This window comes from Pantherophis guttatus, chromosome 2 (assembly GCF_059756535.1).
Source record: "Pantherophis guttatus breed Tessera chromosome 2, ASM5975653v1, whole genome shotgun sequence".
Taxonomy (NCBI): Eukaryota; Metazoa; Chordata; class Lepidosauria; order Squamata; family Colubridae; genus Pantherophis; species Pantherophis guttatus.
Window position 1 is genome coordinate 171,771,396 of NC_142064.1, and position 21,160 is coordinate 171,792,555.

The 21,160-nt window shown below is 36.7% G+C and overlaps 1 protein-coding gene across 1 annotated transcript in view; it reads right to left on the reverse strand.

The window, feature by feature from the left end:
* Nucleotides 1-21,160, reverse strand: part of DNAH9 (dynein axonemal heavy chain 9) — a 251,220-nt gene that overhangs the window by 122,148 nt on the left and 107,912 nt on the right. The window contains exons 42-46 of the mRNA XM_034407801.3: nt 12,076-12,237; nt 11,446-11,642; nt 5,190-5,352; nt 2,859-2,982; nt 581-723 (exon numbers count right to left, since the gene is read on the reverse strand). Of these exons, the coding sequence (XP_034263692.2) occupies nt 581-723; nt 2,859-2,982; nt 5,190-5,352; nt 11,446-11,642; nt 12,076-12,237 (789 nt within the window). The remainder of the gene's footprint in view (nt 1-580; nt 724-2,858; nt 2,983-5,189; nt 5,353-11,445; nt 11,643-12,075; nt 12,238-21,160) is intronic.

Sequence of the window (21,160 nt, forward strand, 5' to 3'; positions counted from 1 at the left end):
TTGCATATTTGGGAACCAAGTCAGAGACAAGCAATACTGAGATTAGTTTCTTATCGGCAAAGAATGATACACAAAGTGGGAACACAGAGAAATCTACATGGTTCTTGCAGATAGTCTTTCTAGTCATGGTCCCACAGCAGTTGAAATGCAGTACTGCCAGCTAACTTTGCCAGCTCAAGATTGACTCAGCTTTCCATCCTTCCTGGGTCAGTAAAATGAGGACCCAGATTGTAAATTCTCTAAAGAATGTTGTAAAGCACTGTGAAGCGGTATCTAAGTCTAAGTGCTATAGTCAGAAAGTTGTGCAGAACAGTAGGTGCCACTGAAATCACCTTTCCAACAAAAAGAGCAACCCAGAAACAGTAAAACAGAGCACCTCAGCCTAGTCTCTATTATTTTTCTTGCATAAAAGTGTGGTTATTATTCTTGTGTTATCTAAGATACAGATATCTCTCTTCCTCCTCTCCCCCCTCCCCCCAAATACAGCATTGATTGGAGCAGCAACACTTCATTGATTGGAGATACATTTTATAAAGATCATCTTCAGAAACATCACACAACAAAAAAGAGCAGGTCCTACCTTGAGTTGTCGTCTAACCCTATCAATGAAAAATTTCCAACAGGCCTCCCTCGTGTCCATCAGACCATGAGTTTTTACTTCATTCCTCATATTACTTATGATATTTTCTACTTCTTCATCAGGAAAAAGATCAGGAATTTCTCCTAGAAACACAAGATAACATTTGATTCATCACAAAATTCCATACCTGCAGCATTCCCTATCTTGCTGAGGATGAAGGAAAAGACTATTGAGAGAAGTAAACAAATTCATTTCTTTTACTTCCAAGGGCTCTGTAATAAGTTCACCTGATAAGTAAAGATATATAAGGGCAGAGAAGACAAAGGAATTAAGAAAAGAAAAAAAATGATACATCTCTATCACACAATGGAAAACTTGCTGAAAACTATCACTGTTGACTTCTAGTTACAGTAATTTGCCTTATAACTAAGGCAGAAACAGAACAAAACAATATTGTTCAGTAACAGCTGACAGGTTTTCTGTCTTCTATGACTATTCTACCTGGCTCCTTCAGAAGGCATAGATGAGAATGTGTCTTGTTGGATCTGGAAGATAGGCTTTTTCACAAGACTCTCCCTTTCAATTACGACAACTATCATCTGGTATTCAACTTTCCCTTTCTTGAGATGGTGGTATAAATGATAGTAGCTTGCTAGTTACAAAGGCCTCCCAGAAGAAATGGATTGACTGAATCCTTTTCTGTCAATATTCACAATAAGGCTTAATGTGAAACACAAACATTATTGATCACACAAATTACTTTTCTCCGCATTTAGTGTGTGCTTCCACCCCTCCTGAATCTCTCAGTGGCATTTGATATCATCAATCATGACTGCTTACAAGATTGGAGACTGGGAAAAAGTTTCAATGGCTCTATTCCTTTCTGAGCGAGCAGTTTGAGTTAGTGGCTACCGGAGAAGAAAATTCAGTCTGGGGGCCTTTCCTATGTAGAGTCTGTATTATAAAACAGCATCCCTTCAGGTATCAGATTTGCCCCTAATTGTATGGTCTTCCAGAAAACATTAAATACTGAATTATTCCTGATGGTCTTTGGAGGTTGAATGTTGTCTTATTTTTTAATATGCTACTGTTATAGATATAGTGATATAGGTATTATGTTTTATTTGAGTTGTCATTGATTGATATTTGTTAGCTTATTGTCACGGATGGCTTAATGTTGATGCCTATCGTTTGAGATCTCATGATGGATGTTTTATTGTTTAGATATAGAAGTTTTCAATTTTGTTACATGTTACGTACAACTCTAAATGGAGTTGGTGGCCTATAAATATGCACTTAAAAATTAAGAAGTAAAGAATTGTTTCACTTTAGTATTAGTTAAATCCCGCCTCACATTTTTGCACCATATTTGAAGCAGAATTCAGACAAACTGGAATTGGTTTAAAGAAGCACAATGCTTAGAAATTAGGTTTTATGAAGAGAGAGACTGAAGTAGCTGGGAACGTTTAGCCTTTACAAGAGAACAGTGCACAAATATATGATACCACTTTTCAAATACATGAAAAGCTGTCATGTGGAAGATCAGGAACTATACTTTATTGTGCCAGAGGATAATGGATTTAAATTGCAGCAAGGCAGATTCCAGATTTTTGAAGAGCAGCTTGACATTAGAACTTATCGACTCAGCTTTCCATGCTTCCGGGGTGGGTAAAATGAGGAGCCAGATTGTTGGGGGCAATATGCTGACTCTGTAAACTGCTTAGAGAGGGCTGCTAAGCATTATGAAGTGGTATATAAGTCTAAGTGCTATTGCTATTATTACCAGAGAGGCAGTTTTTCAAGCAAGTCTAGCCACCTTCTTGTCTATGGGATTCTGGATTCTGGATTTGGATTCTGCACTGACCAGGAAGTTGGAACTGATACTCTAAATGGACTGCCCCAAATTTAGAATTCTAACTAGTAATGCATATGCATATAAACAGAGAAAGGGTGATGGAAACTGCTACATGGCAAATAATGGTGCTGGAATAGAAGCTGGAATTACATGTAAATTCATTGTATTACATCTGCTAGCTTCATGGTATAGTCACACAAGATCCTATGCCCTGTCCTCAATTATATCCTCAGCATAATACCTGGGACACACAATGTGCTAATCCAAAAGCCAGGTTCCCACAACATGCTGAACTCCAACCCAACCAACCCCATTTCAGTCTAGTCAGCAAGTTGTGTGAACTCAGATGTTCTGGGGCAAGTTGTTCACAACTCTAGTTTCATTCTTCCTGTAAATGAAATTTAAATTATTATTTGTACATACCTGAAGCTAGCAAGTCATTTACCAGAACTAAGAATCTCTCGTCAGCCAGCTGAGTATCAGTCAGAAGAAAGACAGTACCCACATTCTTCATTCCTGCTATAATACATTGTGCTGCTAAGTCAGCCTGTAAGTACATGAATATTTCAGACTTGGATAACAGCTGTAAGAGGAGACTCATGTCATCTTGAGTACTATTAAATTCAAATTTCATTGGTTTCTCAGAATCAAGTCCACATCTTTAAAATCACACTGCTGATCATGAGGTCCATTGCTATACACATAACAATTATATTTAGAATAGAATAGAATAACAGAGTTGGAAGAGACCCTGGAGGTCTTCTAGTCCAACCCCTTGCTTAGGCAGGAAACCCTATATCACTTCAGACAAATGGTTATCCCACATCTTCTTAAAAACTTCCAGTGTTTTCAACATTCACAACTTCTGGAGGCAAGTCGTTTCACAGATTAATTGTTCTAACTCTCAGGAAATTTCTCCTTAGTTCTAAGTTGCTTCTCTCCTTGATTAGTTTCCACCCATTGCTTCTTATTTGAAGGAAATACATAAACACATTATGTATAGCAACATACTGTAACTCTCATTAAAGTATCTGTATAAAGTCCTTTTCATTAGAAGGCCAATCCCTACTACTGTAATGGAAACTTTTTTTCTCTCTCTTTTGGAACTTTCATATGTTTCTTAAACACATCTTCATAACCCTGGTTTTTTATGAAAACAGTGCTAAATTCAAATTCCCTTGCTATTTGTTCTGCTATCATTCTGAGATGAACTTAGAGCAGAATCAGGTATTCTGAATTAAACATTCAAGAAGGTTATCACCACCATGGTCCTAGATCACCTCACAAAACAAAGGAGAAAGAGACACTCTCGTATGAAAATATCCTTCCTGGGAAAGTTCCAGCTGAGCATTATTGCTCAACAAGTTTAGTTTACCATTTACAGATTCTGACCCAGAATAACTTTCGAGTAAACCACCCCTACATATTCTCTTAGGTAACATAATTATATATATATTCCTGGATAGGGTGGGGGGAGGAGGAGGAATAATCACATTTTTCACTAATGTTCTTTAGAAAGTCAAGTCCCAGATCGGAAACTAGGAATTATTAAAGTGGTGTTAAGATGTAAGGTGCTTTTTTGTAAATCTGCAGTTAATATAGTCAAAATATTTAGTTCCTGTAAAAATTTATGTGTTTGTTATGCTGCCTAATGCACCAATAACTATAGGGATGACTTTGCAAAATCTTTTCCATAATCTATTTTGATTGTTCACTCTCTAGATTCTGTAACTTTTTCCAGTTCTTTTTGCTCAGTTCTGTTGTCTCTGGGTATTGCCACATCCACAAAATTTACTCTTTTCTTTTCTTTTGATTATTCTTATACCTGCTGTGTTGCATTCCATGTGGCAAGTAGTTGTTATATGAACATGACATAAAATGTTAATGTCATCATTTTCCACAACTGTTTCAATGTTGTGATTACACCACATTCTGAAAACTCAGAAATTATAATTTTTCTACAAATACCAATGCATTATAGTGACTACTCTATCACAGCATTCACTATAGCAAGTGCAAGCAATTTTGTTTATGATTATGGTTATAGTTATGTCACAGTATTTATTAATTTAACATTTACATGAAGTCACAGAGACAGATCATCCATCAGTTCATGATCAGGCATCATCAGTGTGATAATAGTACTCAGTTATGCATCTCATCCCTGGAATTGGCTATATGATTGACCTCATGTCCCAATACCTGGAAGCAATGAGAGTTTGGAGGTGTAGGAACAAGCTCAGACTCACTTTTAGCAAGACTGAATGGTTGTGTGTGTGTAAGCCTCCTAATACTGAGGACCTTCTATCTTTGGCCCTGATTGGGCATCTTTTCCCATTTGGGTCTAGTGAACAATCTGGGGTTGCTCCTGGAATCAGGGGTCCTGCTTGAAGGCAGCAGGTGAAAAGTATAGATAGGAGAGCTTTTGCACAAATTCAGTTTATGTACTATCTTTTCTGAACTAGAAGGCCCTTCTCACAGTCGCTCATGCCTTAGTCACCTTATAGTTGGACTACTGCAATGCATTCTACATGGAGCTGCCCTTGAAATCTATTCAGAAGCTACCTTTTGTATAGAATGTAGTGGCACAATCAGTGATAGGTCAATCACACCTTGCTCAAGTAATGCCCAAGCTCTGTGAATGCACTGGTTCCAGTTGGCTTCCAGGTATAATTCAAAGAACTACTTGCCACATTTCAAACCCTACTAGAATAGAACCTATGGTTAGGCTCTTCTTGGTTATAAGCTTCTCACCTTCAGATCAGGAATCCCATAGCCTTTCTTCAAGGTGATTTGGAAAATCTCCAGAGAACTAATGAAAGCTGCCAATCTTGTCAGACTCTGCTTGCCACTTCCGCCAACACCCACTAGCAGAGCATTCCCTCTGGGAGATTCCAGGATACGGTTGATTCTGCAACTAAACAAAAAGATACACAATCCTTTCACATCTAATGTTTCTTCTGAGGAATAATATCAATATGTGGCGCATGGACTAATCTGTTAGATACAAACCTTGCAAAATCTTAAGTCATTATGTGTCTTGATTAGCAAAGAGGAGAACAGAGATAATATGAAACAAGATATGCCAGAAATAGCAATAGCACTTAGACTTATGTACTGCTTCACAGTGCTTTACAGCCCTCTCTAAGTGGTTTACAGAGTCAGCATATTTTCCCCAACAATCTGGGTCTTCATTTTACCGACCTCAGAAGGATGGAAGTCTGAGTCAACCTTGAGCTGCTCAGAATTGAACTCCTGGAGTGGGCAGTGAGTTAGCCCTGCAGTATTGCATTCTAACCATTGCACCACCATGGCTCTTAAGTAATCTTCAATTTAGTCCTTGGAAAGAAGATGGGATAAGAAAGAAATTCAAGATAACCCTGCCTTCATCCTGTTTGATATAAGAGGGGCTGGAGGAAACCTCTGACAGGCTTTTAAGATTCTGTTTATTATATCCTACAACAATAAAGATTCCTATAATCCTTGCGGGGTCTGACTTCTGACCTGTCCTCCTGAAGGGCTGACAATTAGAAACCTCATTATCAGTTCCAATTCAGTGGTCTTGTGAGTTTTGACTTCTTTTTTTTCTCCCAAACTAATTCTTAATGCCCATTTTAGCCATATCAATTAATCTTTGCTTTTAATTTATATGCCGCCCTTCTCTGGAGACTCAGGGTGGCTTACAATGCTTTAAGCAATAGCCTTCATACTTTTGTATATTTATATAAAGTCAGCTTATTGCCCCCACAATCTGGGTCCTCATTTCACCTACCTTTGAAAGGATGGAAGGCTGAGTCAACCTTGAGCCTGGTGAGATTTGAATTTGCAGTAATTGCAAGCAGCAGATGTTAATCTGTTAATAACAGTGCTTTAGTCCACTGTACTACAGGCTCTTGTAGTACATATCTGCTAGATCTTGTCAAAAGAGTTTCAGTTAGCCAATGCCCAAAATATACTGCAGATATACAGTAATTCTCATCTCGGAAGCCAGCTTGTTTGTTTTCTTAGGATTAGGAGGATATTTCTTAATGGGTAAAGTCCCAACTTGGAAACCAAGAAAGCAGAATGAGAGAGTAACATCCTGAGAGATGGCAATCACCCATTAATTCTCATTTTATCCTTGTGTCAGGAATTCACAGCTGCGGTGAAGTCATCAGGTTCTGAGATGTTTTTTCCCCCTTTATTTCACCTGCTGCCCACCATGTGGCATCTGCATTTATCACAATTATTTCAACTTGTTGCTTTGTCATCCTGGAGAGTGATGGGCACTTGCCATAACCCCACTTTTAAGAAAGAGGCTCATCTGGTTGGCTTTATCTGATTCAGATACAAAACCTAGTTAATGTACCAATACCTACTTTGGTGTTTTTTTCCAGGCAAAGATATATATATCCAATAGCAGAAAAATAGCCTGGGTTCAGTGAACAACCTTTAAATTCAACATGATTGCTCATTTCCATTCATGAATTAGGTAACCACACTTCCCTGATTCTGACCAGAGCTTAAAATAAGGTATGAATAAACTACAAATTTGTTTTCAGTGTTGTGGCAAAGATGGTCACATAAATTAAGAATCAAAGGGGTTAGAGATAAATGTAAGCAGGTATCTTTTAGTAGCATGCACAATTGTAGTGCTTGCTAGACTCCTTGCTATAGAATTGCAGAAGAGCCTGAACAGAGAAAGTTTACAGGTTCTGTACTTTTGGTTTGTTACATAGGAATGGTAAAGAAAATATTTTCAATCACAATAAAACCTCGAAACTGGAATGCCTCTCGTAATACATTGGGGATGTCCTTATTGTAAGTGCCCCTGCATTCCTCAATAGTATTTGAATTCCATTCATCTCAGATACCCTAAACAATGGCACTTATTGTGCCCACGTATTGACCCCTTTCACACCATGCCTTTCAGGTTGTTAGAAAGGACAACAATCTCCACTCCATCGGTCACAGATCCAGCCTCCTGCTTTTACTTATGACTTTATTTCAGGAATGGTTTTATTCTTCTGAAGCCCCTTTATTCATTGAATTAAATTGAATCAAATGAATTAAACTCCCCATCAGAATCACTGGAACGTAACAGTGCATTCTGGCTGGCCACACATTGTTCTTTCTATTACCCACAGGTTTTCATATTTCTTGAGAAGACTGGGGTGGGGAGAGCTTTGGAAGGTACCTGCTCTGACCTCTGTTTTCCCATGTTGACTGGGAAGATTGAAGACTGTTTTTAATTAACCAAGTTGCAATATCTATGGGAATGGGAACCTGGTTAGACAGTTTCCTGTACATGGAAATATTGTTATTGTGGTAAAGATGTGAATGCAGTCAAACATCCTCTCACTTCAGATGATTCCCTTTGACATGGAAATGTCAGAGAAACTTTCTATCTTGACTCCATGTCTTTTTCCTCTGATGCCTGGAAAGAATTTGTCTTATAATGAGTACACACATACACACACACAAAAGAAAACTATCTTTTCCATCCCTGCCATTCTTGTGATACATAATATCACCAATATCTGACTATCTACCTACCAAGAAATTGTTCTAGAGCAATTCTGACAAAATCCAGTAGTTATTAAGGATAAGGATATGCAGAGCAATCTTTTGCTGATTGACAAAGATGGCTATCAACTTCTGAGCCAATGATTCGAGGATTAAGAATTCTATCGTCTATGTTCTAACATTCAATTCATATCATATGAAGTTTGAAGGAGATTTTTTTAATGAACAGAAGCTTCCAGATCAGCATAAACCAACATTAAAAACAAAACTCACACAAAAACAATAAAACCAAATATTATAGATATGCTAATGCTATCAATGAGATAGAAATTAAGTCAGGAAAATACAGAAATGTAGGTTGTTGTTTTTACAGATTCATTAAACAAATGTGTTTTTAGAAGAGGAATAAAGAAGATTTTTACATATTCTGAAAATATTATAAGGATAGATTTTGATGTGTCTCCTTAGGCTAAGTATGTTGGAGCATGAAACTGCCACCCAAAAGGCCCCCACTGTTTAAATAAATAATCTTTCCTAATGTAGAACCTATAAAAAGATCATTGTGAACATTTTAAATGGATGGGCATGGTCACAGTTGATTTTCCAGACTATGAGCAGAGGCAAAATCACTATGACTGCTTCAGTGCCATTGCTTTTCAATCCAGGTACTATTTTGCCCTGCTTGTATTAAATGGATCTGAAAATAAATGCCCAGCAGCTGATTTTGGTGGCTTGTTCCCTTTTGGAGAAGCAGAGATTGAAGAATCCCTTGTAGGATTCTTATGAGGATTAGATTCAATGTTTGACAGATAAAGTCACTCAGATCCATTTTGGGTTGGACTTCATCTGGGATGCCGTCTTGTTCTCTTATCTGGACTAAATTTAATGCAATTACTTCTGAGGAAGTGGATGAGGTTCTTCAAATGCTAAATTCTATTACTTATGTGTTTAATCCATGTCTCTCCTGGCTAGTTAGAGTGACACATAAATGAGTTCAAACGATGGAAAATGACTCATTACAAGAATGGGTTGTTCTGCCTTCCTTGAAGAAGATGATGGTCAGCCCTGTCCTCAAGAGAAGAACCCTTTTTAGGGAAGGCTGTTGAGAAGAGGACAACCAACAGTTTCCAAGGGTACTAGATTACCTGAACCCATTGCAGTTGGGGTTCAGGCCAAGATACAACAGTGAAACAGCATTGATCATACTTGTGAAGCACCTTTGGTGTGCTTAGGGCAGAACTAGGTACCCAGTCTCTCCCTTCTTGATCTCTGAGTAATTTTTGATACCATTGGATCAAAATGGTATCCAATCCTCTATCCTTTAGAGCCAACTGAAGAGGTTGGGAGTTGGTAGCATTGTTCTTCAGTGCTTCTCCTCCTCCTTCTGTGGCCACCATTCAGATGGTGTTGATGGGGGAGGTATGTGTGGTGCCACGAGTTTCAATTTTCTCCCCAGTCCTATTTAATATCTAAACAAAACTACTGAATGAGTTATCTATTGGAATGGGATTAAGTTGATGACAGTTAATTGTATCTCTCTGCCCTGGACAATCCAAGTCAAAGTGTTTTTGCAGTGCCTGGAGACTCTGTGGGCACTGTATGGGGAGAAACCTGCTTCAACTCAACCTTGACAAGACTGAGAAACTATGGATTTTAGGGCTCCCCATATCTGACGATTTTCCATCATCCATTCGCAGTTGAGACATACACTGTAGCAGATGGCACCTGTAGCTACTTATGCCACAGTCACTTCCTGACTGGACTACTGCCATGAGCTCTGCATGAAACTGCCCTTGAAAAGCATTCAGACACTTCAGCTGATCCAGGATGAAGTAGCATGTGTAGTATTAGGCAATAACAGTATACACACATAACTTCATTTCTATAGGAGCTGCATTATCTCCTAGGAGACTTCTGAGTGCCATTCAAGGTGCTGATTTTTATCTTTGAGGAACATGGTGCCACGTTGTTTGAAAGATTGCTTTTCCTTGATGGTTTCTGCCCATCCCAACAGATCTGGTAGAGTTGTCTCTACACTTTCACCTGGTGAGTGCTAAAAATGTGCTTTCTTTCTAATGGCACCTACCCTATGGAGAAGACTGTCCCAGAGATACAGAAAACCCCAAGTTTAGTGGCTTTTAGAAAACTATGAAGACTGGCATTGGAGGTAGGCTATTAGTTTCTCAAGCTCTGATAGGGATGTGGGGCGGGTCCATTGAGGTTTTTAATGACAAGACTTTAGTTTGGGTTGTTTTGTTTTACAATTATTATGTTATTCCCTTTTCTTTTGCTTCCTAAAGTTTAGATAAATGATAGATAGATAGATTCAGCCAGTTCGCACCACTTCGGGAGAACCGGTTGTTAACTTTCTGAGCAGTTTGGCAAACTGGTTGTTGGAAGAAATCATTAGGGCAGAGAACCAGTTGTTAAATTACTTGAATCCCACAACTGGATGGATGGATGGATGGATGGATGGATGGATAGATAGATAGATAGATAGATAGATAGATAGATAGATAGATAGATAGATAGATAGATACAGATAGATGACACACAGAAAGAAAAACAAATAGATCCCTGCCAAATGAGAGCATTTTCAATTTGGGCAGATGAAAAGTCCAAGCCCTCTTTTGCCCAGATTGAAAATTTAGCCCCATAAAGAGTTATGCAAATTGGTTCTTAGTCACATTGTCTGCTTTTCAAGGAAGAACAAGTGTATTATTAGAAAGAATAGAGCTGGTGCCTCGGCACTAGGCAGAGATTCTTTGAAAGAAAATTTTATTTTATAAGCCTAGCATGCAAATTCACTATGGGGACCTGTTTCTGAACACTGAATATCAGGTCCTAATATAACCTGGTTGACATTGAGCTAGTGAAGATAAAATGCTTGCTAGTAACCAAATGGAATAAAAGCCCCATAGCATGCACAGCAGTGCAATTGTATTAAATTGCAAGGTCCTCTGGCGTGGGACATGAAAGAATGCCCCACCTCAGCGGTGAAATCCCCCCGGTTCTATTCAGTTTGCCGAACTGGTAGCGCCAGCGGTAGGAGGCTCTGCCCACCTGCCGGGACATCATTACATCCTGTTTTTTTACCAGCTGCGCATACACAGAAGAGACGTGCTCCTGCGCACTCCCATTCCTGAACTGGTAGCAAAGGTAAGTGGATTTTACCACTGCCTCACCTCCAACAGAAAGATATAAGCAGCAAAAACCAAGGAGTGTACATATTGTTTGCTTTTGTGAGCATGACTGAATTTGCTATCTGGAGTTGGAGAAACAGTTTGCTTGCCCTTTGCACTTGTTTCTAATGGAAGAAGTATTTGTAACAGCTGAGAGAATAAGTTGAAGATAGTGTAGTGCTCTAAAGTACATGTGCTAAAAAACACACTTAGATTATTTATTTCTTGGACAAAACCCACTTACAACTGAAACAGGGTCCTTAAATTTTGGGGTAAGGGTTGACAAGTAATAAAAGTCATCTGAAAATCAAAACTCCCCTTACATGTGACACATGGCATCTTCAAACAGCACCAGGTTCATGGCAGCATTAACTTCATTGTGGTTCTCCAAAGCTTCCACAAGAATTTGGCTCAATGATTCCCAATTCTGGACAGGCATGTATTTGGGTTCCCCTACCCCTTTTGCAAAATGGCAGTAGATATTCATCTTCTTGGTCTGTTCCAAAGTTTCCTCTATGTCCTAAGAAGGGAAAAAGTAAAACACAGTGTTCCAGTTTAGCAGAGATGCAGCAAACAAAAATGTCATCAAGCATTAGCCATTGCAGTCTCTCAACTCTAGAGAGAAGGATGGATAAAATATAATAGGATCTTCCCATCAGCCAAACCTTCTTGCAGACCACACATAACATATACTTCTCTTTTGCATTGATAGGCAATGATTGTTTGTCAGCCGTAGAAGACATGTTTCAAAGGATTATCTTATCTCAAAGTTTCCTGATAGAGAAGCAGAAAGCCCTATAACACCCATAATAGTTTAGAAAATATAAATGGTTTCTAAATTGTGCAATATTTCTTCTTTATGAGGAGGAGGAACCTTATAAGGTTAATAAGGTTTGCTTTTTTGCAACGCACATATGGGTCATTTTGTTTTTGGTGAGCGATTGAACACTTACATCATAGAACTTCTTCACTGCCTCTGCCTGCATTTTATCAAAAACAATCAAATCCTTGTCATCAACCATCTTGTCACGGTAAACACGACTGGATTCATGTAAATATAGCTTTACCAAATCCTGAGGAGTCTTCAAACATTCAGGAGTTGAAAACAGGATACCCTGAGGAAAAGAAATACAGATGATGATACAATCTGCTTTCTGGATGGATTAGCCATGCAACCACAACCAATCCATATAGTTGTTCTGCTATTGCTGAGTAATGTTACTTCCAGTCTGCCATGCCACTCTTGATTTCTGTGACATACATTAAACTGGCATCCATCCATTTTAAACTGTCTCTGTACATGATAGCATAATCCTAAACAACCAAATATATAAGGCTTGTACACAATATGTATACACTGTATAATGTACACAAGTGGATATGACAAAAGTAATATACAAAAATCCTAACTTTCACTTTCCTTACATAAATATTCAACCCAATTCTAATTTCATTGTCACAATGAGAATTGTCATTCCATATCGAAAATGTAAAATGAAAAGTTCATCTCATTATCATAGATAATAAAACAAGACTAATCTAACATAAATAAATTGTATTGAGAGGTATCAAGTCAATGTGAAGTAATTTAAATGTTTATTCTTTTCTCAGATTTAAGGGTAAATTGCTCCACAGTGGCTGATTTTACATTTCAACTAACATTCAGGAACAAACTGCAAACAAAAACAAAATAATAATGGTATGGTAATAATATGTTTATACAAGGAAGAGAATAGCTTTTTATATTAAAAAAAAAGCTTGCATTGTTGAAAGAGAAGAAGGAACTTGTTTTAGGAATTTGAGTTGCAACAGAGACTGCAGCCCTTATATATATATAAACACACTTTTCTGATTGAAGTAGAACTATTCAATAATAATTAGGCCCAGGATTCCCCAAATGGTTTAAAAGTAGATTACGTAGGCTTGTTGTTTACTAAACTCTTTATCCTGTGCTGATTTAAATTGCAGCCTGAAAAAATGCCTCATATTCAATCTCTTCCTAGGTTAACCACATTACTGAAGTTCCCTATTCTTTTGTAGGAAGAAAAAGAACCAACATATTAGACTAAGTGGTGATAACTTAAAAAAAGAAACTTTAACAAGAAGGGTGCTGCCTAGAGCTTGCATTAATTATTCTCAGATAATTGTGGCAAGTTTACAATGTGCCCTTTAGAATGCACAAGCAGGTGTCTCTTTTAAAGAGAAATAAATTTTAACTGCATCTATTAACAATACCTATTGGTGTAATGACATGTACATTTTTAAAACATGTTACTTCTTAATCCTAATTCAAAAATTCTAAAGGCAGCTTGAAGTCTGACTGTACATGAGCAAGCATTATTTCAACAAAAAGCATTTAAATGAATTAGCCAAGTTTTAAGAGGTGCTATTAGGGTACTTTTTAAGTGCGAACATTTGGAATTACTAATCGTCTTTGGAGATGAAGCATATAGAACATACTTTCTGATTTTTTATTCTATAGCAACTAACCATAGGAAATCTGCTATGCACAACCCGATCATATAAATCCAAGGAAAGTACAGTTTATGTGATAAGAATAAAGCTGCCTTATTTAAGAGAACAGGCAAATCCAGTACTACAATTTCTAAAGAAAATGAAGCTTTCTTTATATCCCAACCTCCCTAACTCAAGCAATGTTAGAATAATTTATGGTTGCTCAACAATAAGGGGAAAGCGCTCCAATTATGAGTAATGGCGACTCTTGTCTTCTTTATATCTTATGATCCAAGGTTCAGTCATTGAAACAGACCAAAGGTCTGGAGATTTTGGGCTCATTACATTCTGAATCCGAGAGGTCAGGGCTAGCTTCTATCCTTCATAACTGATTCCCTTATCATTTAATTGATGCAGTGGAATGATACATTGATCAGAAAAGAGAAATGATTAAAATAGGCGTACAGAATCTGTTAAAATCACCCACCAGAATTAAGTCAGTTTTTCTATATTTTAATATCAAGTCCAGCACATACTCCTCAAATATATCCTCACTGGGATACATTTATAAGATGGATAGAAGACATTAATTAATAACAAATAATATTACCCTAAATCCACGTTAATAGCTAAGATTAAGGATCTTAGCTAGTTAGGATAATAGTAAGGAAGTACAACTATTTGAAAATAAAGTATAAATACCTCCTTTTGCTCATATACTCAACAATATGAATTATAAGTATTCAACTTAAGGGTCTTCCATTCTCAGGTATCATGTGTTTTAACTGTATCTATTAACAATACCTAAAAATATCAATTTCACTAGTATCATTGCTTCCCATCATTGACTGGTTGAAGCTAAGATTGTCACCTGCCTGTCATAATTGTGGGGACAGAAATGGATCTTGTGGAGAAAGATAAAAGGCACCGAGTTATATCTCAATAAAATCATATGGAATCAAATCATTTAACATGTTATAGTTTAGATGCTGTAAATGCTGATATCTATTTGTTTCTGGTGATACATTATAATCTAGTACAATTTAAGAGAATTAACTCCTGACTGTAATTGGTGCAGTAGCCTAGAGGTGAAGACACCCACCTCACACTTAGGGAGTTGGAAGTTCAATCCTCGGCAGCGACAGATGTTTCTCTATCAGGGTGCAAAGAGAAAATATCTGCTGCAAACTCCACATAGGGATCAGGATGAGCATCCTGCCAGTAAATGCTCAGCTCCATTCAATCACCCCGACTTCATGCCAATAAAAGGGATTACAGCACAGGTGTCAAATTTATGACATCACATTGTCGTCACGTGACGTATCATGACTTTTCCCCCCTTCGCTAAACCGGGGCTGGGTGTGGCCAGAGCATGATGCATCTGGCCCGCAGGCCCAAGTTTGACACCCCTGGATTACAGGTTTGCAAAAGGGAAAAAAAACTTCTGACTGTAATTCAGTCTATGCTTGATTTAGATTCACAAAATATTGCATTTAGATTCACAAAATCTCCATTGTTATGGAGAACCTATGTAATCTCTGTCTGCTTTAACTGTCAAATTTAGGGCATGCTAATTTTGTCAGTCTGAACTTTAAAATCTGTTCTAGAAGTTTTTTCAGCCTCCTTACCAATCTGACCATCCAAAAGTCTATCCAGAGAATGGGGACGTTTCTCCAGCTTCTCCTTAATGTCCAACAACTTCTTTTTTTAAAAAAAAGTAATCACACAGTCTCTACAAGTAATATACATTTTTTTCCCAACAAATCCAGGTGGAAATTCAAACTTAACACTGTTTGACCTATCATTGTTTGTGAATCTTGCGCTTGTTTGAGTTTCCTTTGAAGTGGAATCGTTCATCAGAAGTTACCCATCCTTGCACACTTTCCCTGTTCAGTAGTTCAAATTGATCACTTAGTGGAAAAATATCATCACTTATAGTTAAGCCTCCTTTCAGTGACAGCAGATCCTCTATTTTAAGCTGTTTAAGTGCTTTCCTTTGACTTGCGTTCTTGAAACCTGTTCTTGATTTTTTTTCTTCATTTTCCCCATTTCTGATTTTTAAGCTCAGCAGCACACAATAGGAGTATAGCAGATATTATATTAATAATAATAATATATCCACTTTATGAAAGCTGGCAAAGATAACAGAGAATACCTATTAAGAGGGGATAACTGTGATAAAAGAGCTAAAAAAAATTGAACTGTAGGGTTGAAAGAACAAATGTCAAATCCTGGGCTGCCATGTTAGGGAGAGAGAAACTATCTTCAGTTGTGGAAGAAATCAAAAGGAAACTTTCTGATCAGTTGTGGAGGAAATCAAAAAGAAACCTTCTGAAGTACTTACTGTAATCTGCATGATAATATTTTCACCATTATTGATCAGCATTGTAGACTTTATGACCAAGGTTTCCCTGACAGCAATCATTCCCAAGTTACTACAAAACTTTAGACTTGCAGGCCAGAATATAAATGCACTAATTGTGCTACTTGGACACAGTCACTCTAGTTCAGATAGTCCAGTGAATCATAGAAAGTTGCAGCTCAATGTATTAGTCTTCCTAAAGCTGCCTTACTGGGAAAAATCATGTGAAATGTGGTGAGCGAAGGAAAAATATTGCACAATTACTAACAAATTATCAGTAACAATATATCTAAGAAGTAAAAGTGGGTAAAGAATCAAATAATTATACTAGAATCCAATTTAAACCTAAATATTGGTTTGATTGTTTAGGTCTGGGATGCAAAAAATTAAAGTTCATTGAGCCTTCCAAAATAATATTGCTATAATGGGCAAACAAATGGAAACATCTTATGGAACTTTGTTTTTATATATGATAGTAGCAGTGAGACTTTCAGCATGTAAATATTAGTCCTAATAATGTGTAGCTTATCTAAAATACCTAACATAGTCCATACTTTCCCTTTGATAGAGAATCAAATCAATGAAGTTATCCACATTCGATATCTTCAACAGATATCTACATCAGATCACATGATCTAATATACATATACATATGGGTGTGTATACACACATATACATGTATACACACACACATGTAAGAGTGATATCATGTATATTAGATCATATGAATCCAAAATTAACATTTTTAATTTTTTTTTACAATATTACCAACAAAGATAGCAGCTGCATACATAATTGGAAGATATTCTTTATTATCACTGAACAAGGGAAATATTTTAAATACTTAGGAGTTATCTTCCTTAACATGAATTTGCCAAAGTAAAGGGCATTAGTGTATGCACAAAAAAAGGGGGCGATGAAATAGTTCAATGTGCCAGCCCCAGAGGCAATAAATGTGCCATTGCAACAGTAAAACTCTTTAAAGCAAAAAATGCAGTTTAGGACTTGAGACCATTAAAAGTAATTCCGGGTATATTTTTAATAGCAGTATTTTAAGTTCCTTGCTATGTTCCAAATGCACTTTCGCACCTCGAAATTCCTGCTATATGAACAAGACACATGCACAATCTTGCTGTTACTGTATTGGTTAAAATCAAATTGCACAGGACTTCCTGTTTGCTGCTGGCCGCCGCCAGACGTTCCTTAGGGATCGTCAGCTTCCACTGCCTGTTAGAGCCGCCTTCACAACGGAACGGCGGCTCGAAAAAACTCCGTTCCCATGAGGAAACGGAGATAGAGCCGGCAGGGGTGGGTAGAACTCTCTGCAGAGTCCCAAAAGTTTTTCTTTTACTTTTGGGATGGAGCGGATGAGATGCCCCATATCCCCAGCCGTTGCTCCGGGCTTTGGGAGACCTCTGCTAATGCAGAGCCAGGCGTCAAAAGCAAGCTTGCGAATTTGACAGATTACTCAAAGAAAATGTGAACTGGACCTGTAATACTGAAGCGCAAGTATTTTACTTATCTTTTAAAAATTACTTAAGAGAATAGAGGAAGAGAAAGAGGAAAAAAGTTTCTTTTTAAAATGGCGTCTGCCGCGGCTGGAGAAGAGTTTGAGAGGGAAAGTTCTTCCGTTTTTTATTATTACAATGTAGCGGAATAAATACCACTGGCTACATTTGTAGACAAAACTCCGCTCCTGTTTTTGTTTTTCTCTTTTTTCCCTGGAGGCTTGAGTGTTGCTGGCTGGAAGTCTTTTGTCTTGTTTTTTTTTTTTTCTTCTTCTAACAAAGCCTGTTTAGGCGGAAACATGGCACTGAGGCTTGTGAAGTCAGACAAACAAATAGGTGGGGGGGATTCCCCCACCAAGAATTTAAAGCAATATGTTTTAACTCTTCAGTCCCAGAAACCTGATTTTAATATAATAGAATTTCTCTTAGAGGAGATTGAAAGAAGGGATGAGATTGTGAATCAGCAACTTGAAAAATTTAAGCAGGAAACTAAGGAATTGGTGAAATCCAAGTTTGACTTTTTGCAGCAAAAAATTTTAAAATTGCCAGAATTCATGATTCGGTTGGATACAAATACTAATTTACTAGAGTCAAAAATGGATGAAATTCAAGATAAATTGGACAATAGATTTCAAAAAATTGAAAATGATTTGTTAAATATTCAGGATTATAGTTCAGAAGAAAAATTTAAAATGGATGCTGACCAAAAGTCTGGTAATGTAGAATATCTGGAACAGAGGATTCAAAAAGAGGTTCTAAAGATACAATATAATTTCACAGAATATGCAATAAGACTTAGAGGTTTGCAGGAAAATAACAGAGATGACTTAAGGAAAATATCTTCTGAATTTCTAGCTGGGATTTTAAAGATTCAACCTGAGGAAGTGTTTTGTAGGATTGACAGAGCTTATCGAATAAACTCTTGGACTGCCAAGCAAAGGCAATTGCCTAGAGATGTGGTAATCTATTTTTCAGATAAAGAAATTAGGAATAAAATTGTGCAAAATTCCTTCAATTCTAATTTGCAATTGTATGGAAGAAAGATTTGGATTTACAAGGAACTCCCACCTAAGATATTAATGGAAAGGAAGAAATTTGGCTTTCTGGTGTCTGAGTTAAAAAGGAGAAATATTCAATTCCGGTGGGACGTCCCAGTTGGTATTATATTGAGATATCAAGGAGAAAGATACCAGTTAAATACTGTTGAAAGGGCGGAAGAATTTTATCAAAATAGGTTGAAAATGAATTTAACGTCTTCAGATATAATACAGGATAAGCAGAAGGAGCTGGAACTAAAGACAGAGACTGTACCAGATAAATTGCCTTTGGATTTATCGGATACCCCAGCTGGATTATCTACAAATTTGAGAGAAGTGCCATCTGATTTTAATGTGATGACTTATCAAGGCAAGGACAAGCATGGAAACCAATTAGAGGATATACAAGGGATAAAAAAGAAATGCGAGACACAAAAAATTAGGATGGAGGTCAAACCCACAAAAAGAAAACAAAAAAAGAAATAGGTTGTACAAAAATAGAAATTTCTAACCCAAGCAACAGTGAAGCCAGTGATTTTAAAATATGAATGATTATGTGAAAACATAGAGGAGGCGACATATTGGTCAATATCATCCTGAGGATAGTGGCAGATCTCTGCATTGCCGTAATTTTGGGACATGGAAAGAGCCTCAAATTGATGGTTTTGAATTATCTATTTTGAAACTTCTTTTTGTGTTGATAAATATATTATAATTATCTTGAATTATAAGGCAAGAGAATCACATTGGGACATGCAGAAGATCGGGTTGTTACCCAATACGATGATGGAAATTAATAATCCTGATGAAACCCACAATTATTATTATATGGAATACAATTATAATGTCACTCGGGTGGTTGTTTTTACTTTTATATATATAAGAAGATGTTTACTACTGATGGGGGCAGATATGATTGGAGATCTTGAATAAACTGTTGCATCCGCAAGCTATGTCACCCTATTATGGATGTTGGTTTTAACAATCCAGTGGAAAGACTTCAAGAAGATATTATATGGACTATAAATTTAAAGTTATTGTCTTTTCTTTTTTTTATTTAGATATAATGGAATATATATATATATATATTTTTAAGTAGTGTGGGTAGTGAATTAAAGATATCAAGAATTGTTGTGTATGGTAAATTTGTAAGACAGTGGGTGAATAAGCTAGCTACAGACTGATTAGTTTAAGAAAAGGGATTTTTAAGTGATACATTTAGGGGAGTGGAGGAAATGGATAGAGTGGAATAAATGTTAAATTAGATTTTATGGGGAGCCCGCTTTGAAATGTTATTAAAGTAGGACTTATTGTATAGTTTTAAAGTGGAAGGTGGTTTTGAATTGTTGCAATAATGCATAGATATAAAACACTATTATGCTAAATTAGAGTTATTTTATAATAGTTATAGTATAATGTGTTTGTTTTTTTTTGTTTTGTTTTTTTTTCTCTTCTTCTTTTCTGAAATGTATGGATAAAGGGGGATTTATAATACTTTTAGTAAGTAAAGGTCAGTATTTTGAGGAGGGAGTAAGTAATCTGTTATGAATTAGGGTTTTTTTTTGTTACGAAGAAGTCACAGGGGGGGAAGGGTGGGGAGGGGGGGTTAGGGAGGGGGGGGAGGGGGGGGAAAAAGGGGGAAAAATTTGTATTTGAAAACCTTTTCAATAAAAAAAAAAAAAAAAAAAAAAAAATCAAATTGCACAGAAAACTCTTCTTTCATTCATAGGGACAAATTCTATTCTTCTTGGAAGAACACAGATATGGCTTTACATTTTTGCAGCTTTTCATCTCAGTATCTGTTTCAACAGGGTTATGAAAAAGTGTATTTGAAGATAAAAGGACATGAGTTTGACCCCCAATGTTGCTGCTATTATACAGTGGGCTGTGGAGAGGCAGTTTCATTGAGCTTTCTCACAAGCTAGATTCAATGTTATATTAGCTATAGTTCCGAAGAGGAAATAGTAGTAATGTTGCTCAGTGCCTGCTTCTAAGGATCAATAGAGTCAGTTTCACATGTTTTTGTGCACTGTTTCACATACTAAACTTAGTGTTTTTCATTAGCTGGCCAGGTGGACTGCCAAGATGAGAAAAATATATTTTCTGACAGCAGAATGTTCCCTTGAAATATCTAAAAAGTTTTATTTGTTTATAAAATGTAATGACTGCTCATTTTACCAGAGGATAAACTCAAAGCAACAAAAAAAGTTGCTAAGTTATTCTTAGTTGCAATTTCTGTAAGGACAATGTGGATTTGATGCTGGAACCGTCAAATCAAATGACTACCTTGGTTAAAGAAAAGAACATAAGTACTTTTGTTTCCACATGGAAATTGCTTCTGAACTTCGTACTTGAAGTGGAAAAGAATGAAATGTTGACTTTGGGTTTTACAGATTAGATTGATAGATCTTTATAGAAATATAATTATAAATCATACTATTATGGAAAAGCAAAAGATGTGATCTGTTGTTAATGCCTTATTCTACTGTAACAGAGAGAGTCAGAAGTCCATGAATTTATTAGTATTATTATATGTGTTAGTTTGCTGTGTAACTTACAGTATATATTTCTATATGTTATATTATATTATAAATTTTACATATTTACATGTGTATATTTGTATCCTATAATAATCTTGGACAGTAAATAAAATTGCTAAACTAAATTAAACAACTTC